Raw genomic sequence first — 19344 nt, forward strand, 5'->3', positions numbered from 1 at the left:
CATTCCTTGGGAGATTCCAGAACCATTGTACCTCCTTACCCTCCCCCAAGAAGGGAACGTTTTACATTAAGAAAAAAAAAATTTTGTGTGTGTGTTGTCCATCCTCCCTACCTCAATGACTTCTTAGAGGGCAACAGAATGGCCAGGCGAGAGCTGCTGTGGAGTCAGAACAGGAAAGAATCAGATCTAATTTAACATCCTAGAGTGCGGAACTTGAGGCCCAGAGAGGTCAAGGGGTAGTTAGTCTCCAGATCCCCCACTTAGTCTGTGTTTCCACCACACCACGCTGGGACACAGCCCAGGAGCCTGATGGCCAGATGTCCACAGGGAATCCCGGCCAGTAGAGCTTCATCCCTAGTCACGGACAAAGACTTGGAACATTCCAGTCCTGGCTTCCTCTGCAACTAATATGAACCTTTGGGCAACTCCCTTATACACCATATTCTGTCTTATTTTATTGATAAAGCTTCCCTTCACCAGGGATTGTTGTCATGGCCAAAAGTACGTTTCCAAAGCGCTATAGAAGCACTCAGCCACGCCACAGTCCTGAGGCTGGATGTGTTTACCTCGGACTGCCAGCGGAAGCTCTCATCTGGTGTCAGGGTCCTCGCGAGTTTCTGCAGCTTCATGAGCGCCCACAGTTGTGTATCTCCAGCAGCAGTCGGTGCTGTGGGTGGCTCCAGAATCCTGCAGTGCTGTCATTTTCTTCCTGGGCTACACATCCAAAGAGGCAATACGGAACATTACGAACTACCCTAGCAAGTGAGTTTACCAAATCCGAGAGAAAATATTTCATTCCAGTCTGGCCCAAGGCATCAAGAACACTATGATCTGCTAAGAGCTACTGACCCGATGACCTGAGGATTGCAGGCCTGCCCACATTCTCATGACCAGTGTGCTGAAGGTTGGCTGTGCGGTGTCACTGTCGGTCCTCAGAGCCCAGTCCCACACCTACCCAGTCAGACCCTGTCCTGGCCAGGGAGGCTGCCAACCTGTCCCAGCGGCTTCTGAGCGGCGGGACCTCAGCTCCTCATCTGCGAAGGAGAGGGTCGCCTAGGAGACAACCCTGAAGGTCGCTCCATCTCCCACATCTGCCACAATGGAAAACGATCTTAGGTTAGTGGTTTCACAAGAAATAGCACAAGATTCGGAAATTACTGTGGCCTGGGCAGCCCGACCTTTCATCCAGTTCCTCCTCCGGCCCAAGGAAGTCCCGGGCAGAGCTGTGCCTCCTGATTTATTCCCTACAGGAACATGACAGCCAGCTGGCAGGCTGCCACGGGGAGAGAGCCTCTGCCTGCACCACGTGGCTGCCGCGTGGCGTTCCGTGTGTCCCTTCACTCTCCCCCCGACCCTGTCCCATCATCATCAGATTAGCAAGGAATTCAAGTACATCAGCACAGCACTCTGCGGCTGCTTTATGGGCTGCGGTTCACGAGGGTGATATGTGCTGAACTTTACCCTAAAAGGCAGACGGACGGCAGGGAATTACAGCTGGAGCAGTGGAAGGTCACATTCCTGAGCTCTGACGTCAGGATTTTTATTATCCCGTAACAGAAATCATTCCGAGGAGCAACCTTTTCTGTGTCTGGGAAAAGTTGTGTAAAGCTGTAGAACGACAGTAACAGCTCTAAGCCAGTGCAGCAGCCTGGCTCCGCAGTTCCCACACGTTGGCTCGTATCAGAGTCACCTGGAGGGCTCGCTGACACAGGCTGGCCTCCCTGCACAGTTCCTGATTCACAGGCCCCGGCTGGGTGCAGGGTATCTGCATTTCTCCCAAGTTCCAGGGCTGCTGCTGCTGCTGGCTCAGGGGCCACGTGTTGTGAAGCACTGGCTTAGACAGTAATGGCACAGGGCTCTTTTTTTTTGAGATGGAGTCTCTCTGTCACCAGCCTGGAGTGCAGTGGCGTGATCTCGACTCACTGTAGCCTCCACCTCCTGGGTTCAAGCAATTCTCCTGCCTCAGCCTCCCGAGTAGCTGGGACTACAGGCACGTGCCAGCATGCCCAGCTAGTTTTTGTATTTTCAGTAGAAATGGGGTTTCACCATGTTGGCCAGGATGGTCTCGATCTCTTGACCTCATGATCCGCCCGCCTTGGCCTCCCAAAGTGTTGGGATTACAGGCGTGAGACACTGTGCCTGGCCTGGCACTGGGCTCTTATTGTCCAGATCAAGAGGGAGCACAGCAGGAGTGACAGGATTGCAGGGCCACAGAGGTGGCTGGGCCACTAACCGCCCCGGGGGACTGGGACTGAGGGGGCTGTGTGTTGAATTGTGTCCCCGCAAAAGACATGTTGAAGTCTTCATTCCTAGCACCCAGGAATGTGGCTCTGTTTGAAAATAGGGTCATTACCAGTGAACTGAGTTGAAGTGAGGACAGACTGGATTAGGGTGGACCCTAGCCAATGGTGGCTGTCCCTAGAACAGTGGCCCTCAAACTTTTTAGCACCAGGCAACAGTTTCGTGGAAGACAATTTTTCCACGGACTGGAGTTGGGGGTATGGTTTCAAGAGAAAACTGTTCCATCTTACATCATAAGGCATTAGCTCGATTCTCATAAGGAGCACACAGCCTAGGTCCCTGGCATGCACAGTTCATAACAGGGTTTGTGCTTCTGAGAATCTGAAGCCACCGCTGGTCTGAGAGGAGGTGGAACTCAGGTGGTAATGCTTGCTCCCCACCTGCTACCTCCTGCTGTGCGGCCCAGTTCCTAAAAGACCACGGACCAGACCAGTCCGTGATCTGGGGGTTGGGACCCCTGCCTTATAAGAAAAATAAATTTGGGGGCCGGGCGCGGTGGCTCAAGCCTGTAATCCCAGCACTTTGGGAGGCCGAGGCGGGTGGATCACGAGGTCAACAGATCGAGACCATCCTGGTCAACATGGTGAAACCCCGTCTCTACTAAAACTACAAAAAATTAGCTGGGCATGGTGGTGCATGCCTGTAATCCCAGCTACTCAGGAGGCTGAGGCAGGAGAATTGCCTGAACCCAGGAGGCGGAGGTTGCGGTGAGCCTAGATCGCGCCATTGCACTCCAGCCTGGGTAACACGAGTGAAACTCCGTCTCAAAAAAAAAAAAAAAAAAAAAAAAAAGAAAAATAAATTTGGTCACAGAGAAGCGGAGACTGAAGTGACGCAGCTACACATCAAGGAACACCAAGGACTGCCAGCACCAGCAGGAGCAGGAGAGGCCTGGGGCAGATTCCCCTCGCTGAGACTCCCAGAAGAAATCAACCCCACAACACCTTGATTTCAGACTTCCAGCCCCCAGAACAAGAGATTCTGTCTCTATTGTTGTAAGCCACCCGGTTCAGGTTACTTTGTTATGGCCGCCCCAGGAGACAAATACGGAGGGTTCCCTCAAAATGTGGCCTGCGGTTTTAAGACCAAGATAGCCCCCGGCAAACCAGGTCAAGAAAGGATAAGGATCCCAGTGGCAGCTAGCCAGAACTTTCCTGTTTACAGAAGAGGAAGGTGATGCTCAGAGCAGCTGTGATCTGCTGGGAGTCCCCAGTGAGATAGTTTGGATGTGTGTTCCCCCCAACGTCTCATAACTGAAATGTGATCGCCAGGGTTAGAGGTGGGGCCTGGTGGGAGCTGTTTGGGTTCAGATTCCTCATGATTGGTATGATGCTGTTCTCATGGTAATGAGTGAATTCTGGCAAGATCTTGCTGTTAAAAAGAGTCAGGGCCTCCCCCCCCCCAATTCCATCTCTCTTGCTCCCTCTCACGACATATGCTGGCTCCCCTTCACTTTCTGCCATGACTGGAAGTTTCCTGAGGCCCTCACCAGAAGCAGATGCTAACACTATGCTTCATGTACAGCCTGCAGAACTGTGAGCTAAATAAACCTCTTTTCTTGATAAATTACCCAGGCTCAGGTATTCCTTTACAGCAACGCAAATTGACTGTGAGCGATGGGAAAGTTCTTCTTCAAAGTTGATATCTCAGACTACATTATAAGGAGTTACACTCTCTTGCTCTATGGCCATTATCTGCTATTAGCATAAACATATACCCATGTGTATATATTCTCTAAAGCAGCTACGTCTTAAATCAGCTAACTTGACTCACTCCGGTACGTCTGAACAGAACTAGGCAAGCTCCAAACCTTGGTGCACGCCATTCCTCATTTGGAGACCCTCCTGACCTTCTCCTGACTAGCTTCCTCTTCTTCCTCGTCTTCTTTCCCCTTATCTGTTCAGGAAATTACCAAGTTTTTAGCCAATGGGGTCAAGCATAGAATGTGAGGTTCCGTTCTGGCCAATGGAAACTGGACACACAGTGGGGCGACTGCATCAGGTTATGAAATTTATAAATGTCCCTACCTCCTTTGTTCAGGTGTGCTCTCCTGGCAAGACTGCTGGCGAGTTGCACCCTTCCTGCAGGAGGTAAACTAGCCTTGCTGAGCCATCCATTGTCTCGGTGTGGATTTTTCTCTATGTTATAAACCCTTTTCCAACATTAACTAACACAGAAAATTGATACTGAGGAGTAGGGTGTTGCTATAAAGGTACCTGAAGTGCAGACGTGGCTTTGGAGCTAAGTGACAGGGAGATGTGGAAGAGTTTGAAGGTCTCAGAAGAAGACAGGAAGACAAGGAGAAAGTTTGGAACTTCTTAGAAACTTGTTAACTGGTTGTGACCAAAATGCTGATAGAAATACAGACAGTGAAGGCCAGGCTGATGAGGTCTCAGTGGAAGTGAGGAACTCACTGGGAACTGAAGCAAAGGTCACCCTTTACACCTTAGCAAAGAACTTGGCTGCATTGCGTCCAAGTCCTGGGAAGTGGTGGAAGTTTGAACTTAAGAGTGGTGACCTGGGGTGTCTGGTGGAAGAAATGTCTAAGCAGTGAAGCATTCAGGATGTGATGTGGTTGCGCCTGCTAGCCTATGCTCACATATGGGAATAAGGAAATGACTTTAAACTTCTTTTTAAAAGGGAAGCAGAGTGTAAAAATTTGGAAAATTTGCAGCCAAGCCTTGTGGTAGAGAAGGAAAAGCATTTCCAGGAGAGGAACTGAGGTGAGCTGAAGCAGCCACTTGCTAGAGAGATTAGCATGACTAACGAGGAGCCGAGTGCTCATGGCCAAGACGCCGGGAAAGCGCCTGAAAGCCACTGCAGAAGTCGGGATGTGTCTCCCATCACAGGCCCAGAGGCCTAGAAGGAAAGAAAGGTTTCGTGGACCAGGCCCAGGGCCACTGCGGCCCTGCTTAGCCTCAGAACCGTGCTCCCCACACCCCTGCCACCCCAGCTGCAGCTCAGGACCCACCTCAGAGGGCACGAGCTGTAAGCCTTGGTGGTTTCCACATGGTACTAAGTCTGCAGGTGCACAGCATGCAAAAGTGAAGGAGGCCTGGAAGTGTCCGCCTGGATTTCCACCCAGAGTCCCCGCAGAGACTACCAGGGCGATGCCGAGGAGACACGTAAGACGGACCCTCCACACAGAGTCCATACTGGGGCACTGCAGCGGGCCTGTGGAAATGAGGTCCCCACCCTCTGGACTTTAGGATGGCAGAGCCACGAGCAGCTTGCCTACAGAAGCCACAGGCACTCAAGTCCAACCTGTGAGAGCAGCCATGGGGGTGCAACTGGCAAAGTCACCGGGGCAGAGCTGCCCAGGGCCTCGGGAGCCCACCCCTCACACCGGTGTGCCCAGGATGCGGGACGTGGAGTCAAGGAAGGTGATGTTGGAGCGTTGAGGTTTAGTGTCTGACCTGCTGGGTTTCAGACTGCATCGGGCCTGTTCCCTGTTTCTTTTGGCCAATTGCTCCCTTTTGGAATGGGATTCATTCCCCAATGCCTGTGCCACCACTGTATCTTCGAAGGAAATTGTTTTTGATTTTGCAGGCTTTTAGGTGGAGGGAATTTGCCTTGAGTCTCTGATGCGACTTTGGACTTTTAAGTTAATGCTAGAAGGTCAAGACTTCAGACAAGGGATTATTGTAGTTTGTAATGTGAAAAATATATGAGATTTGGGGGGTCAGGGGAGGAATGATATGGTTTGGATGTGTTTCCCCTCCAAATCTCATGCTGAAATGTGATCCCCAGCATTGGAGGTGGGGCCTAGCAGAAGGTGTTTGGGTCGGGAGGTGGATCCCTCATGGACGGTGTGGTGCCTTCCTCACAGTCCTGAGTGAGTTCTCGTTCTGAGTTCACTCGTGATCTGGTTGTTAACACGAGTCGGGGACCTCCCCCTGCCTCTCTGGCTACTACTTGCTGTGGGGTACACTGGCTCCCCTTCATCTTACTGCATGACTGGAAGCTTCCTGAGGCTCTCACCAGAGGCAGATGCCAACGCCATGCTTCTTGTACAGCCTGAACCAAACTAAGCATGAACCAAATAAAGCTCTCTATTTCATAAATTACCCAGCCTCAGGTATTCCGTTACAGCAATGCAAACGGACTAACCGCCAGAAAGTCCATGTTGGAACCAAGACAAGATCCCACGTTTTCTAACAGCTGGCCATGGTCCCAGTTGATGAGCACACACATGCATGGATCCATGTATATGCACACGTATGCACACGTCAGCAGCCCGAGACGGCCACTCAGGGGACGGCGTTGCTTAGTGCAGACTGAGATTTAGCAGTGCGGGGGTAGAGCCCCAGACTTTGCCCTTCTAATGAGTTCAAGGTGACCCTGGTGCTGGTGGACTGGGGGCCACACACGAGCCCCTCACGAAGATGCAGCATCTGCCTTCAGAAACACTGAGCCCTCCCAGGGGCCTCGGGGCTTCCAGGTTCAGGGTGAAGGGAGACTGGAAAGCGCGGCTCCCAGGAAAGGGAAGGGGCTGGCACAGTGGGGCACCAGCTCTGCCCGCTGCTCCTTCACGGCTCTGCAGGGAAGGCGGCAAGAGACAGCGCAGGGCTCATGCCTGTGTCACCCAGCAGCACAATGACAGCCAGGTCCTTGGAACCCCAAGCCCGGTGTACAGGCTCCATGACCCCCAGAATTAGAGTCCTCGTGGAATGTGAGGCTGCCCTTGCTGTCATGAGGTGCTTTCTTCTATTTTTCTGCCGATCCTGGTTTTGAGGGGAGGTTGGACAGCATCTTCCTCGCATGTAGGCTTTCGGGTTCCAGGGCTCCAGCCCCCTCTCCTGCCACCTGTCACCTAATGGTGGCTGGCCCACAGCTCCGCGTAGGACTTCCTGCGGGTGCCAGGAGCTGCCCTGGAGGCCCAGGAAGCAGGCTCTGCCTAGTCCTCCTCCTCTGTCTTCTGCCACATCCTCGGATTTGAGGAGTGCTGTGGTCTGAACGTGCTCCCAAAATGTACATTTTGAAACTTAATCGCCCATGTGATACGGGGAAGAAGAGCGGCCTTTCCAAGGGGGAGGAAGTCTGAGGGTGAAGCCGCACGGATGGGCTCTGGGCCCTTATCAAAGGGCGTGAAGGGGTGGGTCCACTCTCTTCTGCCGCGTGAAGGAGACTGTGCCGTCTAGGAGAAACAGGCCCTCACCAGGCCCTGCCCCTGCCCCTGCCCCTGCCCCTGCCCCTGCGAGCACCATGACCTGGACTTACCAGCCTCCAAAACTGTGAGAAAATGAGTTTCTTTTCCTTCTGAATTAGCCTCAGGAATGTTGTTACAGCAGCGCCCGGGAACCGAGATGAGGACGAAGGCCCTGTGAAAGCCAATGACTTCCACATTCCATGCATGGAACTCCTGCCACAGTCGGGGCTTAATTAAAAAGCAAAAACAAGGTGGGGTGCGGTGACTCAGGCCTGTAATCCCAGCACTTTGGGAGGCCTAGCCAGGTGGATCACTTGAGGTCAGGAGTTCAATACCAGCCTGGTCAACATGGTGAAACCCCGTCTCTACTAAAACTACAAAAAATTAGCCAGGCTGAAGCCTATAATCCCAGTTACTCAGGAGGCTGAGGCAGGAGAATCGCTTGAACCCTGGAGGCAGAGGTTGCAGTGAGCTGAGATTGCGCCACTGCACTCTACCCTGGGTGATAGTCTCAAAAAAATAAAACAAATAGAATTTAAAAACAAAAAACTTTGAGAGGCCAAGGCAGGAGGATTGCTTGATGCCAAGAGTTGGAGACCAACCTGGGCAACATAACAAGACTCACTCTCTGCAAAAACGTGAAACTTAGCTGGGCATGGTACCATGTGCCTATAGTCCCAGTTACTTGGGAGACTGAGGCAGAAGGATCACTTGAGCCCAGAAGTTGGAGGCTGCAGTGAGCTTTGATTGCACCACTGCACTCCAGCCTGGGTGACAAAGTGAGACCCTGTCTCAAAAAATCTTTTTTTTAATTAAAAAAACCCTGTCTTGATGTGAATCCCACCAATGTCTCATTTCATCCTGCACATGGTGCCGCGGTGAAAGCCACATCCCTGCTCACAGGAGCTCCTCTCTCCTCCTGCCTCTGCTCTGCCACCAGCCCAGGGTTCAGCCTCGTCCTGAGCCACTCACCCACCACCAGGACCAAATGGTGATGCAAAGGCGCAGTGGCCAAGATTGGGGCAAGGCTTCATGTTGTGCTTGGTCTCCCACCCCTGGCTGGCATGTGACTGCGTGCTGCGTGGCCCCCCCTGCTTCAGGCAGTCAGACCAGGGGTGAGCTGGGCTGAGACCCCACTTGGCCCCACGTGAACTGTCCGGGGCTCCCTTGCTCAGGGCTCTGGACTGAGAGATCCTGAAGGAATGAGGCTCTGGCCAGGAGGGCTGTAATGCGAGAAGCAAGCGAGGCTGTGTGCCCTGGAGTTCTGAGGCTGGAAGGGCGGACGTGAGGGCACATGCTGCTGCAGCCTTGGACCACAGCTGAGGGGACTGTGGCATCCATAGTGGAGCACCGAGGGGAGCACCATGGACGCCAGCTGCCGCAGTCCCTGGAGCTCCCTGCTCAGTCGGTCCACGAGGGCTTGGCTGTGCGCAGTCCCCGTTCTTGGAGTCAGTCCTGCCTTAAGCCCAGACAGGAAGCCCACGTCTCAGGACCTGTACTCCACCCTCATCCTCCAGATCCTTGGAGTATCTTCTTTCATACTCAAAAATGTTGAAGTCCCTCTCTGGTTGCTGTGACTGGCCAAGGCTGGCAGTGCCATCAGGTGGCAGCCCAGAGCTAAGCTGGGTCCCTTTGGGGCATTCTCCAACCCTTCATACACCCCCATGAGAGGGACGGCTGACCAGAGGCCCCAAAGAACACAGGAGCCTGGAGCTTCCCAGGGAACTCCACCGAACCCTGTGGCAGCTTCCAGACAGTGGGTCTGGCAAGTAAGTCCATCGCCCTGACCAGGTCTGGGTGCCCAAGATGGGCCAGTGGAGTGGTGGGGTGGCACGGATTTCAAGGGACTCCAACTGTGCATATAGAAAGCCATCCTGCACGGAATACATGCCCAGTCCAGCACATCCTGAGGGGGACCTCGCTTGGAATCCAGGAAATGCCAGTGTCTCCTCTGGGCCTAATGTACCCTTGGGACATGTGCCCTGCATGTGGGCGGTCCTGAGGAAGGTCCTGCTCCCGGTAAACACAAGTGCCCTGGGGGGCATTGGCCTTGCGGGACTCCAAGCCCTCCAGGGAGCCTCTTGCATTGTAAGTCCACACCCTGCCCTTGCACACACACACACACACACACACTCATGTGCACACACACAGGCTGAGCCCACACCCTGCTAGGGAGGCAGAACTGAATCCAGCAGCCTCACCGGAGCTCCTGCAGCAGCACCTGAGACACAGCCTGGAATAGCTCAGAGGTGCCAGGAGAGTATCCATCCCAGCAGCTGGGCTGCCGCTGGCCTCTAGGGCCGAGGTGGGATTCCATCCTACCTGTTTGCTGGTAGGTGCTGGGATGGGTCACCGGGTGACAGAAGCTTCTTACCTGAGGAGAAGCTGTGGGAAGCAGTGTTAGGGGAGGATCTGCTCGGCTGAGGAGAGAGCTGTCATCCTATTCGGCCCCTTGTCCCCGACACCCAGGAGGCAGCATTGAGTGTGGACAGTGCCAGCCCCTCCAGTGCAGGGCACACATTTCAGTGCCCGCAGCACTGGCCTCTCCTTAGAGCTGCCTGCCCAGGTGAGGATGCCGGGAACCAGAGAGGGAGGCCACTTAGAGAGGAGACGACTGGTCAGGTGGGGACTGGCCCCAGTGATGCCCAGGGGACTGAGGCACCTGCTATGTGTTCATGACATAGACGGGAAAGCCAGGCCAGGGGGCATCCCTGCAGACGGAGCAGGTGCGCACAGCTCCAGTTCACTCCGGGGATGTCTTTATGCCAGTGCATTTGACATTCTAGATGGAATAATCGGTAGACTAGAAGGGGATAAGTTACCGATATTGACTCGAGAAAAAAATAGAACGGCTGGCTAGAAATAGAGCTGTAACAGAAATGGAACCCGGAAGTCAGAAAACTCTAACTCTGGAAGAGTATCAGGCTGGGACCATTTGAAAGTCCAGTTTTATCAAAATCTTTAAGGAACAAACTCTTCCCAGAGAGTAGAAAGTGACAGTCCCTGTCATCTCTTTTAGGAAGCTAGCAGAACCTGAATCCACCACCCAGTGAAGAGCCACAGGCCGGCACTTACCTCCTGCCTGGGGAAGGGGTGGGAGGGAGCAAAGCATCAAACCAGGTGACTGCATCACTTCCCACCGTCGCGGGCACTGCTGGGAGGCGACAAACAGCGGGAGACACACAGCAGCTGCCAAGCTGCCCCCATCATCAGGAAAAGCAAAGAGAGGCACAGTCGGTGCCGTTGTCCCCTCAGGCCCTGGCAGGCACAAAGCTGCTCCTCCCGCCCTCCCATTCTGTCTCGTCTCCCAGGGCCATGGCTGCTCCTAAGTCTGCTCCAGGCCCCCCAGGAGCCCAGCCAGAGGGTGCCCAGGGCAATTCTGGGGGTCCCTGCCACTGCAGCCAGGTGTCCTGTTTGCCAGTGCCGGGCGGCCTGCGCCATGGGCTCTCAGGAGCACTCCACGCCCACTCACCTGTGACCAGTCCCTCTGCTCCTCCAGGAGGAGCTTGCTCATCTGTGAAATGAGTTAACTGCACAGAATTCGCCAACATGGCAGGCTTGTTGTGAGCTTCAAAGTGGACATTAACTAAACAGTGAGAATCCATTAAAAGATCAAAAGCTGATGCCACGGTCTCCACTTGCTGTTGAGCCTCATGGTGGGTCTGTGAGGAGGGATTTCACGGGCACCTTTCCCAGATCAGGCGACGGAGACGCAGGGCCAGGAACCCAGGCGGGGAGAGTGTGACTCCGTGTGGTGCCTCTGCCTCACAGCAGGGACTTGCAGCACATCAGGATGATGGAGAGCCCTGCTCCAAGGGGACAGCGGCACTGGGACCACACAGGGACAGAGGCTGGGACGCAGCACAGAGCCTCCCTCCCTGGGCTGGAGCAGGCAGGCTCTTTCCTACCTCGAGAGGCCAGGGCCTCCCCTTAGCGACATACATCTTTCCTAACTAACCAGAGTAGGGACAGGCTTACCCCCATCGATGGCACTCAGGACCATAAAATAATTCCCACACAACCAGGCCAGGCCTCCTTGTGTACTCCATCCTACACAAATCCTGTTGGCACCTGCTCCCCATCACCCCACGCTCTTATGGTGCCACCCTGGCTGGTTCCAAGGGGGCAGGGAGGGAACTCTGAGGAAGGAGGGACGGGGAGCGGGGCAGCCAGGTCCATGGGGCCCTGAGACTCTGCAGGCTCTGGTGTGCAGCCCCCACTCTGCCCATCCCTCCAGCTGATGCCCAGGAACCCTCCAGAACCGCAGGAAGGGAGCAGAAGCAGAGGCGAGCTCAGGGCTGGCAGTGGAGAGCGCCGGCTGAGTCTCCTGCTGAGGGCCAGCTGGTGCTGAGGAAAGTCCTGGCTTGGGACCCCGGGTTCAGATGCTTCACTCCTGCTCCCTGTGGGCAGCAGAATAGCAACCCCCAAAGATGTTCACATCTTAATCCCTGGAACCTGGGACTGTGCTGCCTTCCGTGGCAGAAGAGGCTTTACAGATGGGATTAAGCTAAAGATCTTGAGATGGGGAGATTATCCTGGGTTTTCCAGTTGGGCCCCATGCAATCACAGGGGCCTCATAAGAGGGTGAGAATCTAAGAGAGACTGGAAGGTGTGCTGCTGGCTTTGGAGATGAGGAAGCACCACGAGCCAAGGACTGCAGGCAGCCGCTAGACGCTGAGCATACTTATTTTGAATCTTTCTTATTTGCACCCATGAATTTTGTACTTTATTTACTTACTTATCTATTTATTTATTGAGATGAAGTCTCCCTCTTGTCGCCCAGTCTGGAGTGCAATGGTGAGAGCTAGGCTCATCGCAACCTCTGCCTCCTGGGTTCAAGCAGTTCCCCTACCTCAGCCTCCCAAGTAGCTGGGATTACAGGTGGCTGCCACACCTGGCTAATTTTGTATTTTTAGTAGAGACGGGGTTTCACCATATTGGTCAGGCTGGTCTTGAACTCCCAACCTCAGGTGATCCACCTGCATTGGCCTCCCAAAGTGCTGGGATTACAGGCAGGAGCCACCGCGCCTGGACTATTTATTTTTGAGATGGAGTCTCGCTCTGTCGACCAGGCTAGAGTGCAGTGGTATGATCTCAGCTCACTGTAGCCTCTACCTCCAGGGTTCAAGCTATTCTCCCGCCTCAGCCTCCCTAGTAACTGGGATTACAGGCGTGTGCCACCACTCTCGGCTAATTTTTTATATTTTTTAATGGAGACGGGGTTTCACCATGTTGTCCAGGCTGTTCTTGAACTCCTGACCTCAAGTGATCCTCCTGCCTCGGCCTCCCAAAGTGCTGGGATTACAAGCGTTAGCCACTGCATCTGTCCTGTGCTCTTTTTTTAATCATTCAACTCTAAATATTTTCTAAAATCTCTCATGATTCCTCTTTAAGCCATAAATTACTTAGGAGTGCATTTTAAGTTTCCAAAATAATATCTCTGCCACCACCAGCTTTGGACCAGGAGGCCACTGATATGCTGTTTGTCACCAAAGGGTCCTGTATCTTTTCCAGAGTCTCATACACATAGAGCCGCCCAGCAAGCAGGGATCTGCACCTGGCTCCCTAGGCTCAGTGGATGCTTCTGGGATGCATTCATGCCATTGTGTGTATCGGGAGTTTGTTCCTTTTTACTGCTGAGTGGTATTCAGTTGTATGGACGAACTACGATGTAGTTATCATTCAAATGTTGGTGGACATCTGGTCCGCATCCAGGCTGCTATTGTGATGGATGAAGCTGCTATAACACGTGAAAGCCTGGGGGTGTATGTTTTAATTTCTGTTAAGTGAACCCTAAGAGTGGAATTATCAGTTAACATGGTAAGCATATCTTGACTTTATAAAACATTAAAGTAACTGTACCATTTCACACACCCCGAGCAGTGAGAGTCTCACTTGCTTGGCACCCTCACCAACACTCGTGATGTCTCATTGTGCTTTTAATTTGCACTTTGAGGGGTAGCTTTTAAAAGATGGGCGTATTTTCAGCCTCTGAGTCATGCGATCAGGATGTGCTGATGACTTAGGTGAGGAAGAAGGCAGTGAAGCGAAATCTAAAATAAGAACATGAATAGGTGAAGCTGGTGTGCTCTTAAAACTGTACAAAGGTGAGGAAATGTGTGTGTTATAATTATCTGTAGAGGTTAAGGGCTCCGATTCTGTGTTCAAATCCCAGCTTCACTGCCTGCTTGCTGTGTGACCCTGTAACCTTGTGGAAGTCACTCGTGCAGCCTGGGCCTCACTCCCACAGCTCTAAGATGGGGATAATGACGGTACCACCAGCTAGGACTGCTGAGAGAATGAAATGACTTCGTATATGTTAAGCTTTAGTTGGTGCTGGCTGTAGTAAGCGCTATGAGAATTCGAATTTATTATAATTCCAAGCAGGTGTGGTGGCGCCCGCCTGTAGTCCCAGCTACTCGGGAGGCTGAAGCAGGAGGATCGCTTCCGTCCAGAATTCAACACCAGCCTGGGCAACAGAGGGAGATCCCATCTCTAAACAAACGTAACGGTAATAATAATTCTAACCCTGGGTGTGTGATGAATGTGCCCACCACGAGGGGTCGGGCTTCAGCCACTTTCATTTACCCGAACCGCGCTGGCTTTCAGGGCGGGAGACCCGGGCGGGCTTCCGGGCCGCAGACGTCCCGCCTTTCCTTCCCCGAGCGAATCCGAAGACCCCGGAACACCGCAGCCCCCTCCCCGAGGCCGGAGGGCAGCGGGGCGGAGCCAGAGGGCCGCGCGGGCGGGGCGCCCCCTGCAGAGGCCCGGGCCTCGCGCACTCGCAGGGGGGCTCCCTCGGAAGGCGGGGGTTCCTCCTAACCCGGCTCTTTACACCCGCTGCCTCGCTGCCAGCCAGCGGCCGCGACGCCAGGGCTCGGGCTCGGTCCCCAGCAGCGGGGGAGCCTCCTGGAACCGCCCCGCACCGCCGCGGAGCTCCCCGGGGCCCTCGGTGGGCGCTGCAGCCTGGGGGTGCTGGCCTTCGCGCCCCCGTTCCCTGGTTCATGCACTCATTCACGCACCCGTCAGTGTCCTCCCGAGCTGGCCGGGCGCAGGAGGCGGAGAGAGGAGCCCGCAGCCCGGTGCGGAAGCGCGGAGCCCCGGCCGGGAGCCGCGGGCCGGGAGACCACGAACTGCGCTTGGCTAGCGGAGCGTCTGGCAGAGCTGGGGTCCCTGTTCCAGGCGGCCCCGGCCCGCGGACGGAGTCTAATCTCCCCTGGGCTCGCCCACGCCTGAGCTTTGGTATGCAAAGTGCTTCCAAGTTTTTGTTCGTTTGTAAATATCTTTAAGGAAAAGAGTGTAGAGAGAAAGAGAGAGAGAGAGAGAAAAAAGGTCTCACCCTGTTTCCCAGGCTGGTCTCGAACTCCTGGGCTCAAGCGATCCTCCTGCCTCTGCCTCCCAAAGTGCTAGGATTACAGGTGTGAGCCAGCGCGCCCAGCCCGTTTGTAAATATCTTTTGAGCGCCTCCTCCTTGGTGTCCACAGCTGTAGCGCCCAGCGCCTGCCCCACACACTGGATGCGCTGGCGAGAGAGGCTGGGGAGTGGGGGCGGGGGTGGGGTAGGGTGAGGGGGAGATGAGATGAGAGGGGTGGGGATCAGCAGGGCAGGGGGTGACACCACATCCCTGAGCCCTGGAAAGCTCAGCTGAAGCGTTGGGACCACACCCCAGGACAGGTGCAACTTCTCAGGAGGCCTCCATCTCAGGGTCCTGCCTGTCCTGGATCCTGCTTCACTTGAAAGGCCATGGGAACCCACTGAGCGATTTTAGGCAGGATCAGATTATAGGTTTTAAATGCATATTCACATTAGAGTACCCAGGAGCCCCTGCTATGTGTAATATCTTTTTTTTTTCTTGTAGACACAGGATCTTTCTCTGTTGCCCAGGCTAGAGTGCAGTGGCAATCTTGGCTCACTGAAGCCTCGACCTCCTGGGCTCAAGCAATCTTCTCACCTCAGCCTCCCAAGTGACTGGGATCACAGGTATGTGCCACCACGCCTAGCTAATTTTTTAAATTTTTGTAGAGATGGCATCTTGCTTTGTTGCCCAAGTTGATCTTAAACTCCTGGACTCAAGCAGTCTTCCCTCTCTGGTCTCCCAAAATGCTGGGATTATAGGCATGAGCCGCCTTGCCTGGCCTGTAATGTCTTATTTCTTAAACTGGAAGGTAGGTTTGCTGCCTAAAATGATTCATAATACATTTATAGGGAGAGGGGCCGCTCTGGCTGTGGGTGGAGAATGATCTGGAGGAGCCCAGAGCGGACAGGCACTGGGACGCTGAGAAGCTCCCGTAGCAGTTCCACTGGTGCCGACTGTGGCTGGAGCTGGGGGTGGGCATGGAGAGGGAAGTGGGGAAGGGGACAGAACTTGGGGTCTTACACAGTGGTGTCAATACAGCCTCAGTTTGGAGGGGAGCCCCGAGTGTTGTCTCCCAAACGCTATCCAGGATCGCCTCTCCCAAGCCCCAGGACCACTCTGCTCCCAACAGCACAAGGATGATGCTGGAGTCAGGGGGTCCCTGGGAAAGTGCCTCTCTCCAGCCTGTCACACACACCCAGAGCTCCAGGGGCAAGGGCTGGAAGGGCCTCCTCGCCCACTCATGTGACTTTGTATTGAATTAGGGCAGGTTTGGAGTAGCCACAAGCTGGGAAAAAGTCTAAAATGAGTCCACATAACAAGGAATAGACAACAGGTTAATACACCCACAGCAAAGAAACAGCCAACTCACACCCACACACACACATGCACGCGTGCGCAGCAGAAGAATAGATCGCAAGTTAAAACACAGACACAGCCAGGCGTGGTGGCTCATGCCTGTAATCCCAGCACTTTAGGAGGCCAAGGTGGGAGGATCCCTTGAGGCCAGGAGCTTGGGACCAGAGTGGACAACATAGTGAGACTCGGTCTCTACAAAAAACTTTTAAAACCTAGCCGGATGTGGGTGTGTGCCTTTAGTCCCATATACAAGGGAGGCTGAGGCAGGAGGATGCCTTCACCCAGTTGTTTGGGGCTGCACTGAGCTATGATCGTGGCACTGCACTCTGGCCTGGGTGACAGAGTGAGACTGTCTCTAAAACAAACACATGCCCATACACAGACACACACACACACACACACACACACACACACACACACACACAATCAATAAGGAAAGACTCAGAAAAAAATGAGCAAAGCATATGAACAAGCAATTTACAAAAGATCCAATTCAAATAAATGCTATAAATATGAACTGATGTTCACAACTGGCCCTGGACCCACCAAGGGTGGATCTCATCTGTATGTCAGTAGGGCCACTTGGAGGACCTCTGTGGCATCAAGTGGCTTGAAGGGGAACTCATGCTTCAACCCAGCAATTTCACCCAGAGGCACGGACCTCAAAGGAGGCAATATTGTTCCCAGGGTGCAGCTGGAGTTTTGTAGGGTGTTTCCGTAGCATTGTCAGAATGCTGAAGGATGCGTGGGCAGGCGCCAGGATACTGGGTATCCCGCAACATGCAAGGAGAAACTGTCCCACAATTTCCCCGAGAGACGCATAGTATTTTTTGTGTGGTTTTAATACTGAAGATTTCCTAGCATGCAATTTACTAAATATATAGATGGAAGATTTTACTTAAGTTTTCTGAGGAATTCTACCGAGCTTCATTCATGCACCATTTCAGAAACTCTTGTCACTAATGACAAAAAAACCAAATTGCAGAAGGCTACATACAGTGTAGCCACACTAAAAATTTTTTGTTATTTGGCTGGGTGTGGGGGCTCACACCTGTAATCCCAGCACTTTGGAAGGCTGAGACGGGCAGATCATGAGGTCAAGAGATGGAGATCATCCTGGCCAACGTGGTGAAACCCCGTCTCAACTAAAAATACAAAAATTAACAGAGTGTGGTGGCACATACTTGTAGTCCCGGGTACTTGGGAGGCTAAGGCAGGAGAATTGCTTGAACCCGGGAGGCAGAGGTTGCAGTGAGGTGAGCCAAGATTGAGCCACTGCACTCCAGCCTGGCAACAGAGCAACGCTGTGTCTCAAAAAAAAAAAAAATCTGTTATTTACAGGTACACACGAAGAAAGTAAAAAGAGGAAAACACACAAAGACATAATAAGCAGAAATCTGGACAGTATCTTATCCTTATGGGGAAGGAAGGCTTCAACTCTATGTATAATGATTTCTTCTTATTATTTTTTAATTTGTTTTATTTTATTTTATTTATTTATTTTTTTGAGACGGAGTTTCACTCTTGTTACCCAGGCTGGAGTGCAATGGCGCGATCTCGGCTCACTGCAACCTCCGCCTCCTGGGTTCAGGCAATTCTCCTGCCTCAACCTCCTCAGTAGCTGGGATTACAGGCACGCACCACCATGCCCAGCTAATGTTTTGTATTTTTAGTAGACACGGGGTTTCACCATGTTGACCAGGATGGTCTCGATCTCTTGACCTCGTGATCCACCTGCCTCGGCCTCCCAAAGTGCTGGGATTACAGGCTTGAGCCACCGCGCCCGGCCATTATTTTTTTTTTAAGGTGAGGTTTCACCATGATGGCCAGGCTGGTCTTGAACTCCTGACCTCAGATGATCCACCCACCTCGGCCTCCCAAAGTGCTAGAATTACAGGCGTGAGCCACCCTGCCCAGCCAATGATTTCTTATTTTAAGAAAAAACACTGATCTGACATAAACATGGCAAGATGTAAAGATTTGACAAACTTTTTATGGTGGTGTTATTCATCCTTATATTATGTTCTGTACTTCTCTGTGCTCCACATTACTCAAAAACAGGAGAGACAAGAGGCAGAGAAGGGAGGCAGGCAAACGGGTGATGGCTCAGGGTGATTTATTAGTAAAACCAGAAGTCTTCACGCTATGAAACTCTCAAGAATGCTGAGCAGCTACTGGTAGTTCTCAGGCTACATGTTACTGAGATTTTATTTTTTGAGCCATAACAGCATTCTCAGGCCTGCTTCTTCTGCACTATCACCGTATTTATTCTTAGTCCGTTCCCCTAGAATTTTGTCCTGAACTGGCAGTTTTATAATGATTCAAGATCTCACCTATCTCAAGGTGCATTTTAACAGTGCTCTACTGAAGATGACTCAAAAAATGACTCTAAGAAATTACTCTAATGCTGAGGTTTGGTGTGTTGGCATTTGCGTGTTATGTAGCTGTTTGGGGCAGGGGTTCTACCGGGGCACAAATAGATAATATGAATCTTAGCAAACTCTTCCTCTTTTAACTGATTATAATAAAATCCCAGGTGAGAAGTGAAATATTGCATTAAAATGTGGAATGGAGATGAAATTTGCAGAAATCTTATCCATCTGTCCATTTTTAACAATTCTTTGAGTGGGGCTTGTGGCTGGGCATTTCTTCATACAGATTTCTCAGAAAACACCCCAAATCACCGTGTCTGTTTTGGATTCTATTGTCATCACCTTTGTGGATTGTATGTGTGCTCTGGCCCTGCTGTGAAGCTCTGCTGGGCATGGTGGCTCATACCTATAATCCCAGCACTTTGGGGGGCTAAGGTGGGTGAATCACTTGACATCAGACGTTCAAGACCAGCCTGGCAAACATGGTAAAACCCCATCTCTACTAAAAATACAAAAATTGGCCAGGCATGGTGGTACACACCTGTGATCCTAGCACTTTAGGAGGCCGAGGCAGTTGGATTGCCTGAGGTCAGGAGTTGGAGACCAGCCTGGGCAACATGGTGAAACCCCGTCTCTACTAAAATACACAAAATTAGCTGGGCGTGGCAGCATGCATCTGTAGTTCAGCTACTTGGGAAACTGAGGTGGGAGACTTGCTAGAAACCAGGTGGCGGAGTGAGCAGTGAGCCGAGACTGTGCCACTGCCCTTCAGCCTGGACAACAGTGAGACTCCATTTAAAAAATAATAA

The 19344-nt window shown here is 52.7% G+C and overlaps 1 protein-coding gene across 1 annotated transcript in view; it reads left to right on the forward strand.

Annotated features, from left to right (window-relative positions):
• The first annotated feature begins 8744 nt into the window (after window positions 1-8744).
• CRYGN (crystallin gamma N) overlaps window positions 8745-19344 on the forward strand; it is a 26341-nt gene continuing 15741 nt past the window's right edge. Inside the window, 3 exon segments of the mRNA XM_037735267.1 lie at window positions 8745-8898; window positions 14060-14692; window positions 15309-15334. Coding sequence (XP_037591195.1) covers window positions 8745-8898; window positions 14060-14692; window positions 15309-15334 — 813 coding nt within the window.

Source organism: Cebus imitator, unplaced genomic scaffold (genome assembly GCF_001604975.1).
Source record: "Cebus imitator isolate Cc_AM_T3 unplaced genomic scaffold, Cebus_imitator-1.0 Scaffold20, whole genome shotgun sequence".
Classification (NCBI taxonomy): domain Eukaryota; kingdom Metazoa; phylum Chordata; class Mammalia; order Primates; family Cebidae; genus Cebus; species Cebus imitator.